Source organism: Myxocyprinus asiaticus, chromosome 50 (genome assembly GCF_019703515.2).
Source record: "Myxocyprinus asiaticus isolate MX2 ecotype Aquarium Trade chromosome 50, UBuf_Myxa_2, whole genome shotgun sequence".
Lineage (NCBI taxonomy): Eukaryota > Metazoa > Chordata > Actinopteri > Cypriniformes > Catostomidae > Myxocyprinus > Myxocyprinus asiaticus.
The window spans coordinates 26,038,489-26,062,068 of record NC_059393.1 but is presented as its reverse complement, the minus strand read 5'-3'; the positions used below and the strand labels follow the sequence as shown (position 1 = coordinate 26,062,068).

General features: G+C 37.7%; 2 protein-coding genes across 3 annotated transcripts in view; both read right to left on the bottom strand.

The window, feature by feature from the left end:
* LOC127439122 (differentially expressed in FDCP 6 homolog) overlaps positions 1–21,786 on the bottom strand; it is a 123,941-nt gene extending 102,155 nt beyond the window's left edge. For both annotated transcript variants that reach the window (XR_007896854.1, XM_051695203.1), the window contains exons 1-9: positions 21,233–21,786; positions 20,770–20,910; positions 20,303–20,482; positions 19,989–20,216; positions 19,661–19,807; positions 19,472–19,580; positions 8,974–9,272; positions 8,285–8,451; positions 52–250 (exon numbers count right to left, since the gene is read on the bottom strand). Coding sequence is in view for 1 of the 2 variants with exons in the window: in XM_051695203.1 (XP_051551163.1) it covers positions 52–250; positions 8,285–8,451; positions 8,974–9,272; positions 19,472–19,580; positions 19,661–19,807; positions 19,989–20,216; positions 20,303–20,482; positions 20,770–20,910; positions 21,233–21,328 (1,566 nt within the window). In the remaining variant the exon portion in view is untranslated. The remainder of the gene's footprint in view (positions 1–51; positions 251–8,284; positions 8,452–8,973; positions 9,273–19,471; positions 19,581–19,660; positions 19,808–19,988; positions 20,217–20,302; positions 20,483–20,769; positions 20,911–21,232) is intronic.
* Positions 1–23,580, bottom strand: part of pparda (peroxisome proliferator-activated receptor delta a) — a 69,072-nt gene that overhangs the window by 19,930 nt on the left and 25,562 nt on the right. The gene's annotated exons all lie outside the window — the stretch shown is intronic.

Below are 23,580 nucleotides of genomic sequence, written 5' to 3'. Positions count from 1 at the left end.
GGAACATCAAAAGTGAAGAACACACTCGCAAACACACAATGCTGAGCTCACCACAATGTCCTGGTCTACTCTGCGTCGACTGGCCCGAACTTTATCGAGTTGGCGCTGGGCCTCGTCGAGAACATGAGACTTCCTCTCTATCTCCAGCTTGAGCTCCTGTTTCTCCCGCTGCGTTTGAAGGAGCTGCTCCTCCTGCTCCTCCTGCAGTGCCAGCAGTGACTTCACCTTCTCCTCCTCCTCAGCCAGCAGCCTGGAAACACCAGTGTATAAAACTAAACACCAGAGTTAATATTGAACACAAGAACTACAACTAAACACCATCATTTATAAAACATCAGAACTAAAACTAAACACCAATGTTTATAAAACACCAGAACTAAAACTAAACATCAGCATTTATAAAACACCAGAACTAAAACTAAACACCAGAGTTAATAATGAAAACAAGAACTATAACTAAACTCTAGCATTTATAAAACTAAACACCAGCATTTATAAAACACCAGAACTACAACTAAACACCAGCGTTTATAAAACATCGTAAATTTAATGAAAAACCAGAGTTTATAAAATATTACAACTATATCTAAACACCAGTGCTACATCAGAACTATAAACACCATCATTTATAAAACAACAGAACTAAAACTAAACACCAGAGTAAATATTACAAGAACTATAACTAAACACTAGTGTTTATAAAATTAAACACCAGCATTTATAAAACATCAGAACTAAAACTAAACACCAGCATTTATAAAACATCAGAACTAAAACTAAACACCAGCGTTTATAAAACACCAGAACTAAAACTAAACACCAGAGTTAATAATGAATACAAGAACTATAACTAAACACTAGTGTTTATAAAATTAAACACCAGCATTTATAAAACATCAGAACTAAAACTAAACACCAGCATTTATAAAACACCAGAACTAAAACTAAACATCAGCATTTATAAAACACCAGAACTAAAACTAAACACCAGCGTTTATAAAACATCAGAACTAAAACTAAACACCAATGTTTATAAAACATCAGAACTAAAACTAAACACCAATGTTTATAAAACATCAGAACTAAAACTAAACACCAGCGTTTATAAAACATCAGAACTAAAACTAAACACCAGCGTTTATAAAACATCAGAACTAAAACTAAACACCAGCATTTATAAAACACCAGAACTAAAACTAAACACCAGCGTTTATAAAACAACAGAACTAAAACTAAACACCAGAGTTAATAATGAATACAAGAACTATAACTAAACTCTAGCATTTATAAAACTAAACACCAGCATTTATAAAACACCAGAACTAAAACTAAACACCAGCGTTTATAAAACACCAGAACTAAAACTAAACACCAGAGTTAATAATGAATACAAGAACTATAACTAAACACTAGTGTTTATAAAATTAAACACCAGCATTTATAAAACATCAGAACTAAAACTAAACACCAGCATTTATAAAACACCAGAACTAAAACTAAACATCAGCATTTATAAAACACCAGAACTAAAACTAAACACCAGCGTTTATAAAACATCAGAACTAAAACTAAACACCAATGTTTATAAAACATCAGAACTAAAACTAAACACCAATGTTTATAAAACATCAGAACTAAAACTAAACACCAGCGTTTATAAAACATCAGAACTAAAACTAAACACCAGCGTTTATAAAACATCAGAACTAAAACTAAACACCAGCATTTATAAAACACCAGAACTAAAACTAAACACCAGCGTTTATAAAACAACAGAACTAAAACTAAACACCAGAGTTAATAATGAATACAAGAACTATAACTAAACTCTAGCATTTATAAAACTAAACACCAGCATTTATAAAACACCAGAACTACAACTAAACACCAGCGTTTATAAAACATCGTAAATTTAATGAAAAACCAGAGTTTATAAAATATTACAACTATATCTAAACACCAGTGCTACATCAGAACTATAAACACCATCATTTATAAAACAACAGAACTAAAACTAAACACCAGAGTAAATATTACAAGAACTATAACTAAACACTAGTGTTTATAAAATTAAACACCAGCATTTATAAAACATCAGAACTAAAACTAAACACCAGCATTTATAAAACATCAGAACTAAAACTAAACACCAGCGTTTATAAAACATCAGAACTAAAACTAAACACCAGCGTTTATAAAACATCAGAACTAAAACTAAACACCAATGTTTATAAAACATCAGAACTAAAACTAAACACCAGCATTTATAAAACATCAGAACTAAAACTAAACACCAGCATTTATAAAACATCAGAACTAAAACTAAACACCAATGTTTATAAAACATCAGAACTAAAACTAAACACCAGCGTTTATAAAACATCAGAACTAAAACTAAACACCAGCGTTTATAAAACATCAGAACTAAAACTAAACACCAGCGTTTATAAAACATCAGAACTAAAACTAAACACCAATGTTTATAAAACATCAGAACTAAAACTAAACACCAATGTTTATAAAACATCAGAACTAAAACTAAACACCAATGTTTATAAAACATCAGAACTAAAACTAAACACCAGCATTTATAAAACATCAGAACTAAAACTAAACACCAGCGTTTATAAAACATCAGAACTAAAACTAAACACCAGCGTTTATAAAACATCAGAACTAAAACTAAACACCAATGTTTATAAAACATCAGAACTAAAACTAAACACCATCATTTATAAAACACCAGAACTAAAACTAAACACCAGCGTTTATAAAACAACAGAACTAAAACTAAACACCAGAGTTAATAATGAATACAAGAACTATAACTAAACTCTAGCATTTATAAAACTAAACACCAGCATTTATAAAACACCAGAACTACAACTAAACACCAGCGTTTATAAAACATCGTAAATTTAATGAAAAACCAGAGTTTATAAAATATTACAACTATATCTAAACACCAGTGCTACATCAGAACTATAAACACCATCATTTATAAAACAACAGAACTAAAACTAAACACCAGAGTAAATATTACAAGAACTATAACTAAACACTAGTGTTTATAAAATTAAACACCAGAATCTATAAAACACCAGAACTAAAACTAAACACCAGCATTTATAAAACATCAGAACTATAACTAAACACCATCATTTATAAAACACCAGAACTAAAACTAAACACCAGAGTTAATAATGAATACAAGAACTATAACTAAACACTAGTGTTTATAAAATTAAACACCATCATTTATAAAACACCAGAACTAAAACTAAACACCAGAGTTAATAATGAATACAAGAACTATAACTAAACACTAGTGTTTATAAAATTAAACACCATCATTTATAAAACACCAGAACTAAAACTAAACACCAGAGTTAATAATGAATACAAGAACTATAACTAAACACTAGTGTTCATAAAATTAAACACCAGCATTTATAAAACATCAGAACTATAACTAAACACCAGCATTTATAAAACAACAGAACTAAAACTAAACACCAGCGTTTATAAAACAACAGAACTAAAACTAAACACCAGAGTTAATAATGAATACAAGAACTATAACTAAACTAGCATTTATAAAACTAAACACCAGCATTTATAAAACACCAGAACTACAACTAAACACCAGCGTTTATAAAACATCGTAAATTTAATGAAAAACCAGAGTTTATAAAATATTACAACTATATCTAAACACCAGTGCTACATCAGAACTATAAACACCATCATTTATAAAACAACAGAACTAAAACTAAACACCAGAGTAAATATTACAAGAACTATAACTAAACACTAGTGTTTATAAAATTAAACACCAGAATCTATAAAACACCAGAACTAAAACTAAACACCAGCATTTATAAAACACCAGAACTAAAACTAAACATCAGCATTTATAAAACACCAGAACTAAAACTAAACACCAGCGTTTATAAAACATCAGAACTAAAACTAAACACCAATGTTTATAAAACATCAGAACTAAAACTAAACACCAATGTTTATAAAACATCAGAACTATAACTAAACACCATCATTTATAAAACACCAGAACTAAAACTAAACACCAGAGTTAATAATGAATACAAGAACTATAACTAAACACTAGTGTTTATAAAATTAAACACCAGCATTTATAAAACATCAGAACTAAAACTAAACACCAGCATTTATAAAACACCAGAACTAAAACTAAACATCAGCATTTATAAAACACCAGAACTAAAACTAAACACCAGCGTTTATAAAACATCAGAACTAAAACTAAACACCAATGTTTATAAAACATCAGAACTAAAACTAAACACCAGCGTTTATAAAACATCAGAACTAAAACTAAACACCAGCGTTTATAAAACATCAGAACTAAAACTAAACACCAGCGTTTATAAAACATCAGAACTAAAACTAAACACCAGCATTTATAAAACACCAGAACTAAAACTAAACACCAGAGTTAATAATGAATACAAGAACTATAACTAAACACTAGTGTTTATAAAATTAAACACCATCATTTATAAAACACCAGAACTAAAACTAAACACCAGAGTTAATAATGAATACAAGAACTATAACTAAACACTAGCGTTCATAAAATTAAACACCAGCATTTATAAAACATCAGAACTATAACTAAACACCAACGTTTATAAAACATCAGAACAAAAAGGAGAAGTGATCTATCTACAGGAGTCTGCAGTTGCATGTATGTGTGTTTATTTCATTGTTTTACTTTGTTGTTGAGTAGTATTCATTGCTTGACTTGTGCTGTTTGTTTACTGTGTTGAACTTGCATCGCTTAAACGTGTGTGGGTGTGTGTGCTACATTGTTTTGACTAGTCTAGTAGATCTAGGTAAGTATCCGTCTCTGCTTGCAACTTTTTCAGATAATGTTAAATCTGCAAAAATTCCTATTACCAGAACAAGATCAACAGCACCACAGACACTCGCAGCTTGTTTAGAACATTCGACACACTTCTCTGCCCTCCCCCTCCACCACCTGACACATCATTGACAGCAGATGTCTTCGCCACATTTTTTACTAAAAAGGTTAGACATCAGCAATACATTCAAACACCTGTCTCCTGTATGCAGCTCTTCTGTCTCTATGTTCTCTCCTCTGACTGACACCGAGGTCTCTAAACTCCTCCTCTCCAACCACACCACCACCTGTTCCCTTGACCCCATTCCTTCTCACCTTCTCCAGGCCATTTCTTCATCCATTCTACCTGCACTCACACACATAATTAGCACATCTCTACTTACAGGCACTTTTCCCACTACATTTAAGCAGGCTCGAGTAACCCCGCTGCTGAAGAAACATGCACTTAACCCCACACAAATAGAACACTACAGACCAGTCTCTCTCATCTCATTCATGGCAAAAACACTTGAAAGGGCAGTTTACAATCAAATCTCTGCCTATCTCTCACAGAACAAGCAGCTGGATGACAGTCAGTCAGGCTTTAAAAGTGGACACTCCACCGAGACTGCCCTGCTGTCTGTCACTGAGTCGCTGAGACAGGCGAAAGCTGAATCCAGATCATCAGTCCTGATTTTGCTGGACCTTTCTGCAGCCTTTGACACAGTCAACCATCAGATCTTACTCTCCACCCTCTCTACTCTGGGCATCACAGGAACTGTACTTGATTGGTTCAACTCCTATTTCTCAGGTAGGTCCTTCAAGGTAGCCTGGAGAGGTGAGGTGTTCAAGTCACATCAGCTACTTACTGGGGTACCTCAGGGTTCAGTGCTTGGGCCACTTCTCTTCTCTATATACACAACATCACTGGGACCCATCATTCAGGCACATGGTTTCTCTTACCACTGCTACGCTAATGACACACAGTTCTACTTGTCTTTCCAGCCCAACGACACCACAGTGACTGATTGAATCTCTGCCTGATTGGCAGAAATCTTGGCCTGGATGAAGGAACACCACCTGCAACTTAACCCAGCCAAGACTGAGCTCCTTGTCTTTTCAGCCAACCCTGTTGTTTTTTTGAATTTTTTCCCCTTTTTCACCCAATTTGGAATGCCCAATTCCCAGTGCGCTTTTAAGTCCTCGTGGTGGCGTAGAGACTTGCCTCAATCCATGTGGTGGAGGACGAATCCCAGCTGCCTCCGCGTCCGAGACCGTCAACCCGCGCATCTTATCACGTGGCTTGTTGAGCGCGTTGAGCATCTGCGCTCAACTCACCACGTGCCCCACCGAGAATGAAAGTAAACATCAACGTTTATCAACATCAGAAATAAAACTAAACACCAGCGTGTATAGAACATCAGAACTATTACAAAACAGCACTTTTTATAAATTAACAATAGAACTTTAAACACCAGCGTTTATTAAACTAAACTAAACACCAGCATTTACAGTATAAAACATATTAACTAGAACTAACAAAACACCAACACAAAATGAAACACCAGAGATATAATTAAACACCATCACTTACAAAACAAATCATCCAGGGGCAGATTCACTACACGGTTATGGCACTTTTGCACATGGTATTTCAACGCAAAAACCTGAGTCTTATTCACTAACCATCCACAATCTATTTTAGCAGGTGCAATCAGCACTGAATATAGCACCTAACATTGCCTTTGCACTGTTGGCTGATCTGCATAATTCCTTTAGTGAATAGGGCGCTAAACCAGCGCAGAGAGAGCGCGTGCTAATAAATAGCGCACTTACCGGGCGCAATTCATTCTTATTGAATTCCCCCATCAGACTTATCAAAATAAACACTAGCACATATAAAACTAACCAATACTGAAGCTAAAACCGAACACCTGAGCTAATTTAACATTAAACACTTGTGGGGGTCTGGGTATCTCAGCGAGTACTGACGCTGACTATCACCCCTGGAGTCGTGAGTTTGAATCCAGGGCGTGCTGAGTGACTCCAGCCAGGTCTCCTAAGCAACCAAATTGGCCTGGTTGCTAGGGAGGGTAGAGTCACATGGGGTAACCTCCTTGTGGTCGCTATAATGTGGTTCTCACTCTCAGTGGGACGCTCTCGGAATAGCGTGAAGCCTCCACACGCGCTCGGTCTCCATAGTAATGTGCTCAACAAGTCACGTTATAAGATGAGCGGATTGACGGTCTCAGACGCGGAGGCAACTGAGATTCGTCCTCCGCCACCCGGAGTGAGGCGAGTCACTACGCCACCACGAGGACTTAGAGCGCATTGGGAATTGGGCATTCCAGATTGGGGAGAAAAAGGGGAGAAAAAAAAAGAAACATTAAACACTTGTAAAGTAAACACCTAAACATTATCACTTATAAAATGACACACCAGCAGATAAAACCCAGACTAAATTGTGTTTTATTTATCCAATCCAAAACATAATGGCTTTGCTCCAGAGTCTCCAGTGTAGAGAACTTAAGCTTAAGTTTGTCTGATAGTGTAATAATGGTTTTGCTGATGTAGAGATTCTCTCCAATAATATTGTGACAATGTGGTAAAAAGTGTAAAGCAGTCTGATGTCAGTATGCCGTTTATATTGTGCAACATTTCTAAAACCACAACTCGGATGACAGCGGAAGTCTCACATGTGCTGTGTTCCTCAGTGAGTTTGTCCTGTCATGCCACGATTATTAGTATAGCACTTTTCACAATACAAATGTTTTAAAGCAGCTTTACAGAAAATCATATTGTAATGTCTGTAATCTAATAAATGTTTCCAATGAACAGCTTCATTAATAAACACTGACATTTTGACTGTGGAAAGAAACAAAAACTCTATAAGATGTTAATTAGTGGAGAAAAAAAAAACTTTGAAAGAAACTAGATTCAGCAGGGGGAGCCAGTTGTACTGTATATGTGTGCTATACACATCGACACACTCGGAGGACAAATGTACTGGGAAATGTCTTTAGATTTGAGAAAAATCTGACAAAACATATTTTTGGTGGTGTCAAAGAGAAAAGTAATTGTGCGTTTTCCTCCTAAAACTAAAAAAAAAATGCCAAAGGTTTTCTGTTAGAGGTAGAGTTTCAGGGTAAAATTAGGGTTATTCTGTAGAAATTATAACATGCTTTATATAAAACAACAGAAGTCTATGGTGTGTCTTCACTTCGACAGCTATATAAACATAAGTGTGTGTGTGTGACTCACTTTGAAATGCACTTGTAGGTTTCAAGTTTCGGTGTAGTGTTGTCGAGCTACTCACAACCTTTCTGTCTCTCTCTCTCTGTCTGTCTTTCTGGTTAGCAGCATGAATGATGGTCTCTCTCTGTGTGTGTGTGTGTGCACCTGGTCTGTGTGTATCTGTACGTCTCCTCCTCTTGTCGAGCTCTGATCTGTTGCTCTAGAGCTTCCTGCAGTCTGTGATGAAGATCTTCCAGCTCTTTAATTCTCCTACGCTGATGTTCAGCCTCTAGATCACGAACCGCCACCTCTGCACAAAGATCCGCCCGCGCCTGCCACACACATTCATCAAAGCAAGTCAAGTGTCTGTACATGAGCTCATGGTTGTGATATCATATTCATCTCTAGTTTCAATAAATGCTCTTTTTGGACTGGACATGAAGTTTTGACTTCTGGAAGTTACAGTATGATTTAATAGTACAAAAAAATCAAGAAAATATATAAATAATAATAATAAAATATAACAAACATTTTCATCCTTTATATATATATATATATATATATATATATTTTTTTTAATATATTTTTTAATATTTAAAAAAATATTTGTTATTATATTTTGTGAATCTGTCTTTGAAATACAGTATAAAATATATATCAATATTAGAATTTAAAATTTATATAATTTAATATTTTAATATGAATACTATTTTAAATGTTATTTTATCATTTTAACCCTAAATTACAGCTTTGGCATTTTAAAATATTAATCAACAAATTTGTTTGCTCTCTTAATGTCATCACATGGAGCATCAAATGTATATCACATCACATCCTCTCTCTCTCTGTCTCACCTCCTGCGCCTCCTCCAGCTGTCTTTGCAGGGTTTTCTGCAGCTCCTCATACTGACTGCGCCTCCTCTGCTCCTCCTGCTTTAGAGAGGCCCGAGCTTGTTTCTGTGCCTCCTTCAGGAGTTCCAGCTCTGCCAGCTGCTCCTCGCGCTCTCCCTGAAGCTCCTGCAGTCTGCGCGTCTCCTCCGCCCACAGCACACGCCTCCTATCTCTCTCCTCACGCAGCTCACGGCGACGCTCCTTCAGCTCCTCGTGCAAAGAGCTCCTCCCCTCCATAGACAGACGCAGAGCTGTGTGGAGTGCTGAGAGAGAGAGAGATGCAAATACAAACAGGAAGAGTGAGACAGAAAAAGACAAACAGGAAGTGTGAGACAGGAAGTCATTTTTATTTGTATAGCGCTTTTCACAACACACATCGTTTCAAAGCAGCTTTACAGGAAATCATGCTTAAACAGAAAATGAAACTGTAATATCTATAAAGTCTTAGAGTCATCATTGTGTAATTGTAAATTGTGTATAAAAATAAGTAATTAAATAGTTGTATTTATAACCCCAGTGAGCAAGCTGAAGGTGACTGTGGTGAGGAACACAAAACTCCAGAAGATGTTGATTAATGGAGCAAAATAACCTTGAGAGAAACCAGACTCACTGTGGGGGCCAGTTCCCCTCTGACTAACATCATGAATATAATGACAATATTAGTTATTTATAGTGTTAAGGGTCAGTATTTAAACAAAGATTTGTATGAACTGTAAGATTAATGACTAATGTCTTTGAAGTTCATCCTGGATTAACTGCAGAAGTTCACATAGATGCAATTGTCCTTTGTTTGTTGACTGATGAAGGGTTTTGTTGACAATTAATTGATAGTCTTTATATTCCATTATAAGAGTGTAGTCCATCATTAGACCAAGGTGATGCAGGCAGAGATCAGTGAGGTGCATCACAGTTCAACCTGCAGGTCATTTCGGTGAGGTTCGGTGAGGTCTATCCTAAATCCAAGGTTCAGGCAGTGGCATATGAAGTATCCCATGTCTTATGGTTGGAGTTGGCATCAGTTCATGCTCTGAAGTCCATCGTAATAGACTGAAGTGATGTTTGGCTGGCATCGGTTGCATTTAGTCGTCATCACTCAGAGACACATAATAGTGGAGTCCAACACAAGCAGGAACGGAGCTGGATCTGACCGGCTCTGATGACCTCGGGATAGGAGTCCCGAGATTGAAACAAATAGAATAATATTAGTGTAGATGCCATTTACATTTTATTTGCAGAGTTATAGATCATGATGGATGTTTCTGGTTCTGGCAGGCCTAATTAAAGCAGCCTAATTGTGAGTTGAAGGATAAATTAGGTGTATGTCTGGATAAATAGATGAGTCTTTAGTCTAGACTTAAACTGAGTGAGTGTGTCTATAAATAATAAAAGCATCTGCCAAATGAATAAATGTAAATGTAAATGTGTCTGCATCTCGAACAGTGTTAGGGAGACTATTCCATAGTTTAGGGCCAAATAGGAAAAGGATCTACCTCCTTTTGTGGATTTTGATATTGTTGGGCCTCATGTATTCAGATAGAAGACAAAGGCAGGCCTAACACAAGTCATAAAACTTAACTCAGCCACCACACATTCCATGTCGTAAATTTTACTGATAAAAATCACGCCAAAATCAAACAAAGGGAGTCCAAAACAGACTACAGATCCATGAAGACTTGCTCACTAAAGGATTGAGCTCTCAACTCCTATTGGATGAGGCACACAACAGAACGTCCCTCAAACATGACATCATCAGGAGTTCAAATAATTCTGAAATGCTTAAAGATTTCGCTTCCAGCGACTTCATTCACCGAATACGGACGTAGCTTTTGCTGCTCTCCGGTGCAACCTCGTGGCTTAAGGAAGTAATGTCCGACTTGAAACTGTAGCCATACAATCTCCATCTCGCTGGACGAGTTGAGATTACTCTGTGTTCAACCGAACACTCTAACGGATCCGAAGGAGACCGCCGAGCAATTCGCATCTTCATCCGTTGGCCTACAGAAGTGAATAGATTAAAGATTTCTCTTCCATCTTCAATCAAGTCGACATTTCTGAGTTCTCCGCCAGCCCGCCGAGAATCAACAGCCGTACCGCCCGCCGACAGCGCGAGGAAACAGCCTCCCGTCATCACACGAGCCTCAAGGAACCGGGTCAGAGTTAAAGGACGGAGGAAAACACATTCTACCTGTGTCCTCATGCGATTCAAGTAAGAGGTTTACGTCTGGGCAGAGATAGAATATTATAGTGTGTTATTCTTGTGTTTCAAGGTTTTTGCTTGTACAGTTTACGGACCGCCATGTCCGCTCATTATTAATACTCAGGGTATTAATTATCACAAATTTGTTTTGCTGTATTGTAGTCCAACCAAATTGGACTGTTGTGCATTTTCGCCATCGCGGGTGAGACAGCAACTGAGTTCATCCATTAAAGAGTCAAATAACGCATGACTTTTACGAGCCCCGCTCGTAAAACCGCGTCTCTGAGTGATGAACACGGCTGCTTTATCTCCAGCTATTGCGAAATCAGCTTTCGGGCTGTCACTTAATTCTCTCTCTCTCTCTCTCTCTCTCTCTCTCTCTCTCACACTAACCACACTGACACACACACACACACTGTCACACACACACCTTATGTGTTATAGGATTATTTTTATTTCCATATCTAATCATATCACTGTTTAGTTTGTAGTTGTAAGTCGGGAGTTTATTGACTGCATTGTATTAATTATTAATTGATATTACTGCATAAATAAACTTTGTTTATATTACAAAGAGAAGTGTTTTGGTTTGTTTTGCATACGCCTGTGTCATGCTGACGGGATGTCAGTGCTCGGATTCAAACCTTCATTCATTGTTTTTTTTTCCCGAAAATCGATATTCTTCGGATGTTGATTTTCCTAAGAAAACAATCTAATATTGAGACTGTTTTAATATTCGGTTATTAGTCCCTGATTTCAGGGTGGTGCCCCGTCAATGTTAATCCTTATTAATATTCTATTGATTTTTGATAATTGATAATTATCTTTGATTGAATTTGAATGATCAATAAGCTAGTGTTAATTTTAATTAATGTTTCATCGATGTTAACAATTAACGATTATCTTTGATAATTGTTGATTTAAAGGATTTAAAAAAGCTAACATTGATTCTCATCAATGTTCTATTGATTTTAATAATTAGTAATTAGCTTTGATAATTATTAATTATTGCTAATAACCAAACTTGCTCCTAAACGTAGCACACTACATTTACTGGAGTCCCATATGAGGTTTTAATGAGTTAGATCCAATTAATTAATTTAAATATTAATTAATAACTACAGAAATAATTAATTATTTCTGATAGTAACACTGATCTAAACAACCAGTAAAGCCCTACAACATTCTAGGAACTATTAACAGGCCAGAATTTTGCGATCGTAATGAACGTGATGGAATATAGCGTGTCAGAAGGTCACTTAAGTACTGCAGAGTTAGACCATTCAAAGCTTTGTATGTAGTTAACAGAATTTTAAAATTAATATGAAATTTAACAGGTAGCCAATGTAACGATGATAAAATGGGGCTAATATGATCATATTTCTTGGTTCTAGTCAGCACTCTGGCTGCTGCATTTTGAATCAATTGAAGTTTATTTATTGATCTTGCTGGACATCCTCCCAGTAATGCATTACAATAATCTAGTCTTGAGGTCATGAATGCATGAATTAGTTTTTCGGCATCAGCAACAGAGAGCATGTATCGTAATTTAACAATATTTCTGAGGTGGAAGAATGCTGTTCTTCAAACATTGGTCATTTGATTTTCAAAGGACAGACTGGTATCAAATATAACACCTAAGTTCTTCACTGTTGAAGACGATGTAACAGTACATCCATCAAGAGTTAAATTATATTTTAGCGGCTTATTTTTAGAGGTTTTTGGTCCAATAATTAGTACCTCTGTTTTGTCGGAATTGAGTAGAAGGAAATTTCTGGCCATCCAATCTTTGATTTCATTGATACACTGCTAATTTAGAGAATTGTGAATTTTCATTGGGTTCTGAAGAAATATAAAGTTGGGTATCATCGGTGTAACAGTGGAAACTTATTCCATGATTCCTGATAATATCTCCCAGGGGAATCATATTTAAGGAGAAAAGCAGAGGCCCTAAAACTGATCCCTGTGGCACTCCATACTTAACTTTTGTTTGATTTGACAATTCCTCATTTAAACAGACAAAGAGGTAGCGGTCTGATAAATAGGACCTAAACCATACTAATGCAAGTCCACAAATGCCAACATAATTCTCCAGCCTATTCAAGAGAATGTCATGATCTATCGTGTCGAAGGCAGCACTAAGATCTAAAAATACTAGAAGAGAAATGCAGCTGCGATCAGAGCAAGTCATTAGTAACTCTGATAAGTGCAGTCTTTGTACTGTGATGGGGCCTAAATCCTGACTGAAATTGTTCATATATACTATTTATCTGTAGAAATGAACAAAGTTGTCCTAAGGATAGCGAGGAGTTAATAATATTAAGAAGAGGTTCTGAGATTACAGGGAATACCTCTTTTAAGAGCTTAGATGGATCTAACATACATGTTGTGGCTTTTGATATTTTGATAAGTTTTGTTAGCTCTTCATGACCTATGACAGCGAATGACTGAAGTTGCTTGAGGAAAATGATGAGACACTCTTTTCTGAGGTACTGTGACAGATGATTGCATAGTTCCAATTTTATTTCTGATTATTTCAATTTTATCAGTAAAGAAATTCATGAAGTCATTACTATTGTGCTGCAACAGAATATCTAGTTCAGTCGATGCTTTATTCCTAACCGATTTTGCCACAGTACTGAATAAACACTAGGATTGTTGTGGTTATTTTCTATGAGTTTGCTAAAATATGCTGACCTGGCAGCTTTTAGTGCCTGTCTGTAGCTACAGACACTATCCTTCCATACACCACGAAATACCTCTAATTTTGTATTCTTTCACTTGCGCTCCATTTTCCAAGCTGCTCTCTTGAGAGCATGAGTGTGATCTTTGTACCATGGTGCGGGGCTTTTTGAAGTGGGGCGACACTATCAAGAGTGCTAGAGAAGACTGTATTTATATTTTCTGTTATTTCATCAAGTTCTTCTAGACTTTGGTGCTTATTGAGGGTATGAGATAGATCTGGAAGATTATTAGTGAAGCTATCTTTAGTGGTCGAAAGAATTGTTCTAGCTGAATGATAGCGTGGTGTAGATTGAGTGACATTAGCTGATCGCAGCAAACAAGATACGATGTAATGATCTGAGATGTCATCGCTCTGTGGCAGAATTTCTATAGTATCAACATCAACTCCATATGACAGAATTAAATCTAGCGTATGATTATGGCGATGAGTTGGTCCTGTTACATTTTGTCTGACTTCAAGAGAGTTGAGAATATCGATAAATGCTAATCCCAATGTGTCATTTTCATTATCTATGTGAATGTTGAAGTCACCAACAATTAAAGCTCTATCTACAGTAACTACTAGATCTGATAGCAAATGTGCAAATTCACCAAGGAAACCAGAATACGGTCCAGGTGATCTATATACTGTAGCAAGCGCAAAAGACAATGGAGAACTTTTATCTATATCTGATGGGGTCACATTAAGCATTATTAGTCCAGAAGACTTAAACTTATATCCTGTCCTCTGAGTAACACCAAAAACGTCACTGTATATTGTAGCAACACCTCCTCCTCAACCCTTCATGTTTATAACTCCTGGGGGAGTAGATTAATTTAAACGAATATATTCATCCGGTTTAAGCCAGGTTTCAGTCAAACAGAGTGCATCCAAACAATGATCTGTAATAATTTCATTTACAATTAGTGCATTTGTTGAAAGAGATCTAATGTTTAGTACCCCTACTTTTATATGATGTTTATTTTCAATTTTTTTTGTTATTTTCAAGTTTGACCTTAATCAGATTTTTTCTAAATGATTAAGTGAGGGGTTTGTGTTTGGTAGTTCGGGGAACAGACACAGTCTCTATATGATATCTATGTGATACAGTCGCTTTGTGTTGTAGTTTATGTGACCTGTGTGACGTCTCAATGCGGCTAGCAGACGTTCAGATTAGCCAGTTTGTCTGGTTCCTGACCTGGGCCCCAGTTAGTCAAATGCTATCATTATTAAGACTATGAGCCAAATTACTAGAGAGGAGAGCGGCACCTTCCCTGGAGGGATGGAGTCCGTCTCTCTTTAGCAGGTCAGGTCTACCACAAAAACTCTTCCAATTGTCTATAAATCCTATGCTATTCTCCGGACACCACTCAGACATCCAGCCATTCAGTGAGACTAATATACTATAAACCTCGTCACCACGACGAGCAGGGAGGGGACCAGAGCATATTACAGTGTCTTCACACACCTCTTTAAAATTAGTGATCTCCGACTGGCGAAGCCAGACATCGTTAGTGCCAACATGAATAAAAATTGTAGAAAATCTATGTTTAGCATTAGCCATAGCCTTGTAAATTTGATCTGATGTCAGATGCTCGAGCCCCTGAAATGCATTTAACAATGTTGGCTGGAGTCTCTATTTCCATGTTCCTTACAATAAAATCTCCTATTATTAAGGCTCTTTCATCATGATTCTCAGTGGGTGCATCACTGAGTGGGGAGAATCGACTGGAAACCCTAACAGGAATGGGAGAGTGGTGTCGCTTTGCTGAGTGAGTATACCGCCGAGACGTCACCCAATCGCCCTGCTGTGGAGGCTCTACAGCCAGAACCAAAGTGTGTATGTTGCTTGCTGTACTATCCGCATCCGAAACAGTATCTACCGGATTCTCTTACTCACTGACCTCCAATAGTGTTCAGATGCGTGTCTCTAACTCATTAATCTTCTCCGTCAGCCTAACTAATTCCTTACATTTATCACATGTAAATCCCTCACTGCTGATGGAATAAGCTATAGTAAACATGTGGCATGCAATGCAGGAAGCAATAACATGAGTGGATGCAATGACTTACCACACTTGTTTGTTGTTGTTGTTATGGTTGTTCTTGAGCGGCGAGGGTTTGAGATTGATGCAATAATCCGTGTAAAACAGAGGAGAAAACGAATGCACGCAGTCGAGACGCGAGATGTTGACAAGTAAAAAATAAATACAAATAAATGTATAAGAATAAGCAATGCTAAGCAGGCTAGCAAGCTACAAACACAGACTTGTGCAGCTTTGTCCATGGTCACCATTCTGTCCTTGGTCACCAGAATTTAAGAGTGAAACAGGAGTGGGCAAATCAGAAGAGTGAGAGAGGAAAAGAAACAGGAAGAACGAGAGAAGAAGAGACAAGAAAAGGGATGAAGAGTGAGAGAGGAAGAAGGAAATCAGAAAAGTGAGACAGGAAAAGATAGACAAGAAGAGGGAAATCAGAAGAGTGAGAGAAAAAGGGAAATAAGAACAGTGAGACAGGAAAAGAGAGACAGGAACAGTGAAATCAGAAGAGTGAGACAGGAAAAGAGTGAAACAGGAAAATCAGAAGACTGAGACAGAAAAAGGGAAATAAGAAAGAGGGAGAGAGGACAAGGGACATAAGATGAGTGGGACAGGAAAAGACAGACAAGAAGAGTGAGATGGGAAACAGGAAATAAGAAGAGAGTCAGGAAAAGCGAAATTGGAAGAGTGAGACAGAAAAAGGGAAAACAGAAAGAGGGAGAGAGGACAAGGGACATAAGATGAGTGAGACAGGAAAGATAGACAAGAAGATTGAAATAAGAACAGGGAAATCAAAAAGTAAAACAGGATAAGAGAGATGGGAAAAAGGACATCAGAAGAGTGAGACTGAAAAAGGGAAATAAGAAAAAGGGAGAGAGCAACAAGAAAATTAGGAATATGAAACAGGACATTTAAAGAGTGAGACAGAAAACGGGAAATAAGAATGATTCAGGAAAAGACAGTCAGGAAAAGGGAAATCGGAAGAGTGAGACAGGATGAGAGAGACAGGGCGAGAGAGACAGTTAAAGACAGACAGGAAGAGTTAGATTCGAACAGGTAAATCAGAAGAGAGTGAGTGTGTGGCAGTGGGGGCGTGGTCGAGCGTCCGTCCGGAGAGAGAGAAAGCGGTAAGGGTGCATACACCTGAGCCAGATTATGATTAACACCTGTTTCCAATCGCAGTGAGCATGGGGAGAGTGGTATATAAGGGACCACGCCAGCGGCAAGAGTAAAGAGGAAGCTGGGGCCGGCTTGACAAACACGTAGACATTTATTGTTGCACTTTTCAGTCGCACACAATAAGGCTGCTTTTCAGCAGTACACAAAAGGATTGCTTTTCAGCTTTACTTCACATACTCTCTATTGGCTTTTCAGCTCAAAACTAAAACTCTATTGGCTTTTCAGCTTTACTTCACATACTCTCTATTAGCTTTTCAACTCATTGGCTTTTCAGCTCAACGCTACACATAAACTCTATTGGCTTTTCAGCTCAACGCTACATACTCTCTATTGGCTTTTCAGCTCAAAACTACACAAACTCTATTGGCTTTTCAGCTTTACTTCACATACTCTCTATTGGCTTTTCAGCTCAAAACTACACAAACTCTATTGGCTTTTCAGCTTTACTTCACATACTCTCTATTGGCTTTTCAACTCAACGCTACACATAAACTCTATTGGCTTTTCAGCTCAACGCTACACATAAACTCTATTGGCTTTTCAGCTCAACGCTACACATAAACTCTATTGGCTTTTCAGCTCAACGCTACACATAAACTCTATTGGCTTTTCAGCTCAAAACTACACAAACTCTATTGGCTTTTCAGCTCAATGCTACACATAAACTCTATTGGCTTTTCAGCTCAACGCTACACATAAACTCTATTGGCTTTTCAGCTCAAAACTACACAAACTCTATTGGCTTTTCAGCTTTACTTCACATACTCTCTATTGGCTTTTCAGCTCAAAACTACACAAACTCTATTGGCTTTTCAGCTTTACTTCACATACTCTCTATTGGCTTTTCAACTCAACGTTACACATAAACTCTATTGGCTTTTCAGCTCAACGCTACACATAAACTCTATTGGCTTTTCAGCTCAACGCTACACATAAACTCTATTGGCTTTTCAGCTCAACGCTACACATAAACTCTATTGGCTTTTCAGCTCAACGCTACACATAAACTCTATTGGCTTTTCAGCTCAACGCAACACATAAACTCTATTGGCTTTTCAGCTCAACGCAACACATAAACTCTATTGGCTTTTCAGCTTTACTTCACATACTCTATTGGCTTTTCAACTCAACGCTACACATAAACTCTATTGGCTTTTCAGCTCAACGCTACACATAAACTCTATTGGCTTTTCAGCTCAAAACTACGCAAACTCTATTGGCTTTTCAGCTTTACTTCACATACTCTCTATTGGCTTTTCAACTCAACGCTACACATAAACTCTATTGGCTTTTCAGCTCAACGCTACACATAAACTCTATTGGCTTTTCAGCTCAACGCTACACATAAACTCGATTGGCTTTTCAGCTCAACGCTACACATAAACTCGATTGGCTTTTCAGCTCAACGCTACACATAAACTCGATTGGCTTTTCAGCTCAACGCTACACATAAACTCTATTGGCTTTTCAGCTCAAAACTACACAAACTCTATTGGCTTTTCAGCTCAATGCTACACATAAACTCTATTGGCTTTTCAGCTCAACACTACACATAAACTCTATTGGCTTTTCAGCTCAATGCTACACATAAACTCTATTGGTTTTTCAGCTCAACGCTACACATGAACTCTATTGGCTTTTCAGCTCAACGCTACACATAAACTCTATTGGCTTTTCAGCTCAACGCTACACATAAACAGCTTTGTTGAGTCTCTCTCTCTCCCTGTGTCTCTCTCCGACCGCAGCTCTCGCCACGGCTTTATCTCTTGCCCGTTAATGCTGTAATCAGCCACAGCTGGGCGAGATAATCCGCTGCAGGTGTCCAACCCGGCCTCGCTCTGCACAGTCGCCTCTCGGCCTGCCCCGCTCTCCACAGAGAGGAACAAGGAAGTCAGGAATATGAAACAGGAAATGGGAAATAAGACTGATTCAGGAAAAGAGAGTCAGGAACAGGGAACTCAGAAGAGTGAGAAAGGAAACAGGAAATAAGAAAAGTGAAACAGGAAAGGGGAATAAGAACAGTGAGACAGAAAAAGAGTCAGGAATACAGAAATCTGAAGATTGAGACAGGACAAGACAGACAGGGCAAGATAGACGGTATTAGACAGACAGGAAGAGTGAGACTGGAACAGGGAAATCAGAAAAGAGAGACAGGAACAAGGACATCAGAAGAGTGAGACAGAAAAAGGGAAATAAGAAAAGTGAGACAGGAAAAGAGAGACAGGAGCAAGGACATCAGAAGAGTGAAACAGGAAAAAAAAGAAAGGAACAGGAAAATCACAAAAGTGAGATAGCTGGTTTGTGTGTGTGGGTTAGGGTCACCTGTAATCCACTCTTGTCTCTGTCTGGAGTCCAGTGCGCTGATCTCAAATGTTTTGTTGAGCGTCTTCACACAGAACATGCATCTCTTCCCGTCTCTGTCCGACAGCACCTGTCAATCACATCAAGACAAACACGTCAAACAAAGACGACGAAACCAGGACGAAACATACACTCAACATACAGAAGTACCTCCACACAGCAGTTCTGGTCCATTTCAATGACACCTTTACACTCTTTCCCATCCTCATTCACGTAGTACGAGAGAGAACCGGGCTTCAGACAGAACCAGCGCTCAGTCCAGTTCCTGCGTAAATGACCTTTCTTCCACAGATATCCCTGTAACACACAGCAGCCTCAAATAGTCAGACTTTTGAGCATCAGAATAAAGTCTGGTCCACATTACAGTTTATTCTAGCCAACAACTGCCCATGTGACGGTGACGGTCTGTTATCAGCAGAACGTTTGGGTTTATAATTTTAGTTCTTGGCATCTGAAGGAGGAAATGACCTCATCTCACCTCTTTCAGGACATTTCCGACCATCTCTCGATAGACCTGTTCTACAGCCATACTGATGCTCTCTCTGTCCGCTCCTCGACTCACTGCGGCCGAGTTCACCAGCTCCAGAAAACTCCAGACGTTCAGTCCGTCCTTCTGAACGCAGTCCCGCAACAGAAACTCCTCCATCTCAATGCAGTTCAACTCCACCGTCGTCACAGCGCTGATCTTCCTCAATAAATACTCCGCCTGGAGGAAACACAGCAGATGTTTGTGGATCTATTGTTGGGCTTGTTAAAAGGATCGTTCACCTGAAAAACGTTTAATCTGGTCACCTCATCCGGCACGAGCACGAGAGGATATTTGTCCTCTGCCAAGAAGTTGAAGAGACACCAGAGCCGTAGGGCGTCCCGATTGGTCAGAACTCTGAGTGTGTCGGAACGGTAGTTTTTCTTGGAGCACAAAGTCCAGCACAGCTCATCCACTTCCTCTTTAACAAATGTCCCCTCCACCACCTGAACACAGCAAACAACTCAATATCTCAGATGCATCTCCAAGACAGCAAAAGATTCAAATGAGACTTTAGCAGAAGTCTCCAGATGTTTCTAAAGTCTGTAAGTCAACATGAATGCAAACATTTCTCATCAAATCTTCCAAGACCAAATGTTCTGGGATATGATGTTCCCATTTTATACTCTTACTGTATGTCAACTATTGTGTCTATTTCTAAATCTCCTAAGGAGAACATCACAAAGCAACCTCTGAGTAATAATAACATCTCTATTAGTGTGCACTGTGGTACCTTGTCCAGTATGAACTGGTTGAGGTATGGCATATACCCCTGACTGGACACTGGACCATCATCATCATCACTGAAGTGTCTCTCGAGAGCCTCGGGGTCATGAGGAATCCTCAAAACACTGTGAAGATTATGAGAAAGAACCTGCACACACACACACACACACACACACATAAACACTGACTGAAGCATTTGTTTGATGCTGATCTTTCTAAAGCCACAGAGTGTGAGACAGATTAACTAGAAAACAAGTTGAACAAACACACACTCATTTATTTAGTTATGTAAATGAGGGCATACCATAGACTTCTGTTCTTTATTTATAGTTAATTATGACTACAGACTAACCATTACCCTTTACTTAATTTATGAATTACTTTGTCCCCAAACTGCAAGTAAAAACAAACACAGACACATATACACATAAACCTAACACCTGTCTCTCTCGTACATCTGTGTGTCTCACCTTGAGCTGTGATTTGGACACTTTCCCGCTGTCTTCAGTGTCCAGTGATGTGAAGGCATACCAGATACTCTTGAGCAGAGCTGCTCTTAGCGCCATATTCACACACCTGATTATATTTCACCTCTCTGTTTGTGTCTTTTTCATCCTTGTTTAAATCTGTCCACATCCTGCTGCTGGTTTCTGTACTTTGGCGCCACCTGCCTGTAGCAGCGAGAACTGCAGTCTGGCGGATAAATCGTAATGTATCGATATTTCCGATACTGATGTTGTATCGAGATGAATACTTACATAAAAATATTAATACTAAAGGTTTTTACGAAACTAGTGATTTTGTTATTTAGTTACCATAAAACTATTGCGTTTCACAAGCTGCAAATAAAAAAATAAAAAATAAATAAAAAATGGACTAAATAAGCAAATAGTTGCGTATAATTGGATCTATTTCTCCTTCCGCTCATCTTAACGCACTGAAATGCTGAAAGACACAAGCAGTCGCAGACAGCACTCGTTTGCAATACGTTTTTTATTTTTGTATTAAAATATGTTAAAACTTCAGTATTGATTTTGATTTCTGAATTTTGATATATATATATATATATATATATATATATATATATATATATATATATATATATATATATATATGGTCTTGATAGTAGCCTACTTTACATTGGATCGAAAAAATAAGTGGCATCATCACCCACCTCTACTTCGGAATGGTTTAGTATTGCAGAATCAATCAATATATAAATCAGATGCAGAATCAGGCATAGAACTTTTTTGTTTCAATATCAGAGAGACTGAAATTACCTTACACAGTGTTACATGTGATTTAAACCAGGGTTATTGTACTTGAAACACCATAATTTTACATAATGGCAAATCCAGCTTAAGCTGGTAGCTGTTTTGGAACATGGTAGCTGGATTCTAGCTGGTCCAAGCTGGTCATTAGCTGGTCAAAGCTGGGAGACCAGCTTAGACCAGCTACCAGCTTGTCATACCAGCTCAAGGTGGTCAAGCTGGTATTTGGTACATGGTAGCTGGTCGACCAGCTAAGGACCATTTACATTTTCTATTTTTTTCAACTTCATGTCACAAAAAAAAAATTATTAAAAAAAGACAATTTGTTCTTTCAGTTTTCACTGTTCTGCTGAGAATGAAGAGTCATTCTTTATTGAAGAAAAACAGATTATAATAATCTGAATGAACTTTTTGTCACTAGGCCTAAAATAAATAAATATATAAATGTGTAACATAAATACTAAAACAAGTCATCCCAAACCAGTATGACTTTTTTTTTATCCATGAAACAAACGATTATGAGGATCGAGATTGTGACTGTGAAGCTGCAAAAGCACCCGAACAGTCCTCCATATCACTTGTGCGCTATATTTCAAGTCTTCAGAAGCCATACGATAGCGTTGTATGTCAATTTAAGTCTTAATTCACTGAAAATCTGTCTTTTCTCTCACTGAAATCTCACGTGCATATCTGACACCATATAACAAGAAAAAAGTGGAGGAAAAGAAAATGCGCATTTGTTCTCGCTTGTATTATCACTGCGGCAAATATACATTTGTGAAAGTCAACAAGATTACAGAATGGGGCAGTACCACTCCAGTATGCCCCATGAATACTGTATGCAATATGTGAATTTTCTGTTTGCTTACAATATCTAGATAATCTACTCTATTTGAAAAATGTGCAGTATATAACAGATCACTCTATGGCAAAATTTGGAATCACATACTACCATACTTTTTTTTACTATTTCTGCTGTTTTTAACATAAAGCAGGAATAGTGAGAAGGTATGGTAGAATTTGATTACAAATTTAGACTTGACCTTCCACTTCCATTGTGATTAATGAACAGAAGGTAATAACAGCTGTGATTTTAACATCTCTTTCTTCACTCATTATTTGATCATGCAACATAATAAGGGCATGTTACAACAGGGTTGCAAATTACACACTATTTTTTAAATAGCTGTATACAGTATATTCTGGACAGAATGCAGTACGCTCTGGGTGCATTAATGCACACAGGTTGAAATGGCATCGTATTTTCTTGAACGCACACCTGGACACACACACACCTGCAGCTCATGTTGTGATGTTGTGATACAATCATGTAAGATCGTTTCAGACAGAGAAGAAAGTGTGAGACGTGTTAAGGGTTGGTGAATGATTAGTGCTCAGGGCTGTGTGTGTGTGTGTGTGTGTGTGTGTGTGTGAGTGTTCATATCCGCTGCAGGTGAGAGACAAGTTTAAATGTGATCTTCCTTCAAAGTTTTCTCAAACAAATGATGATGTGTGTAAGTGTGTGTGCTTTTCTTCTTCAGTAATCA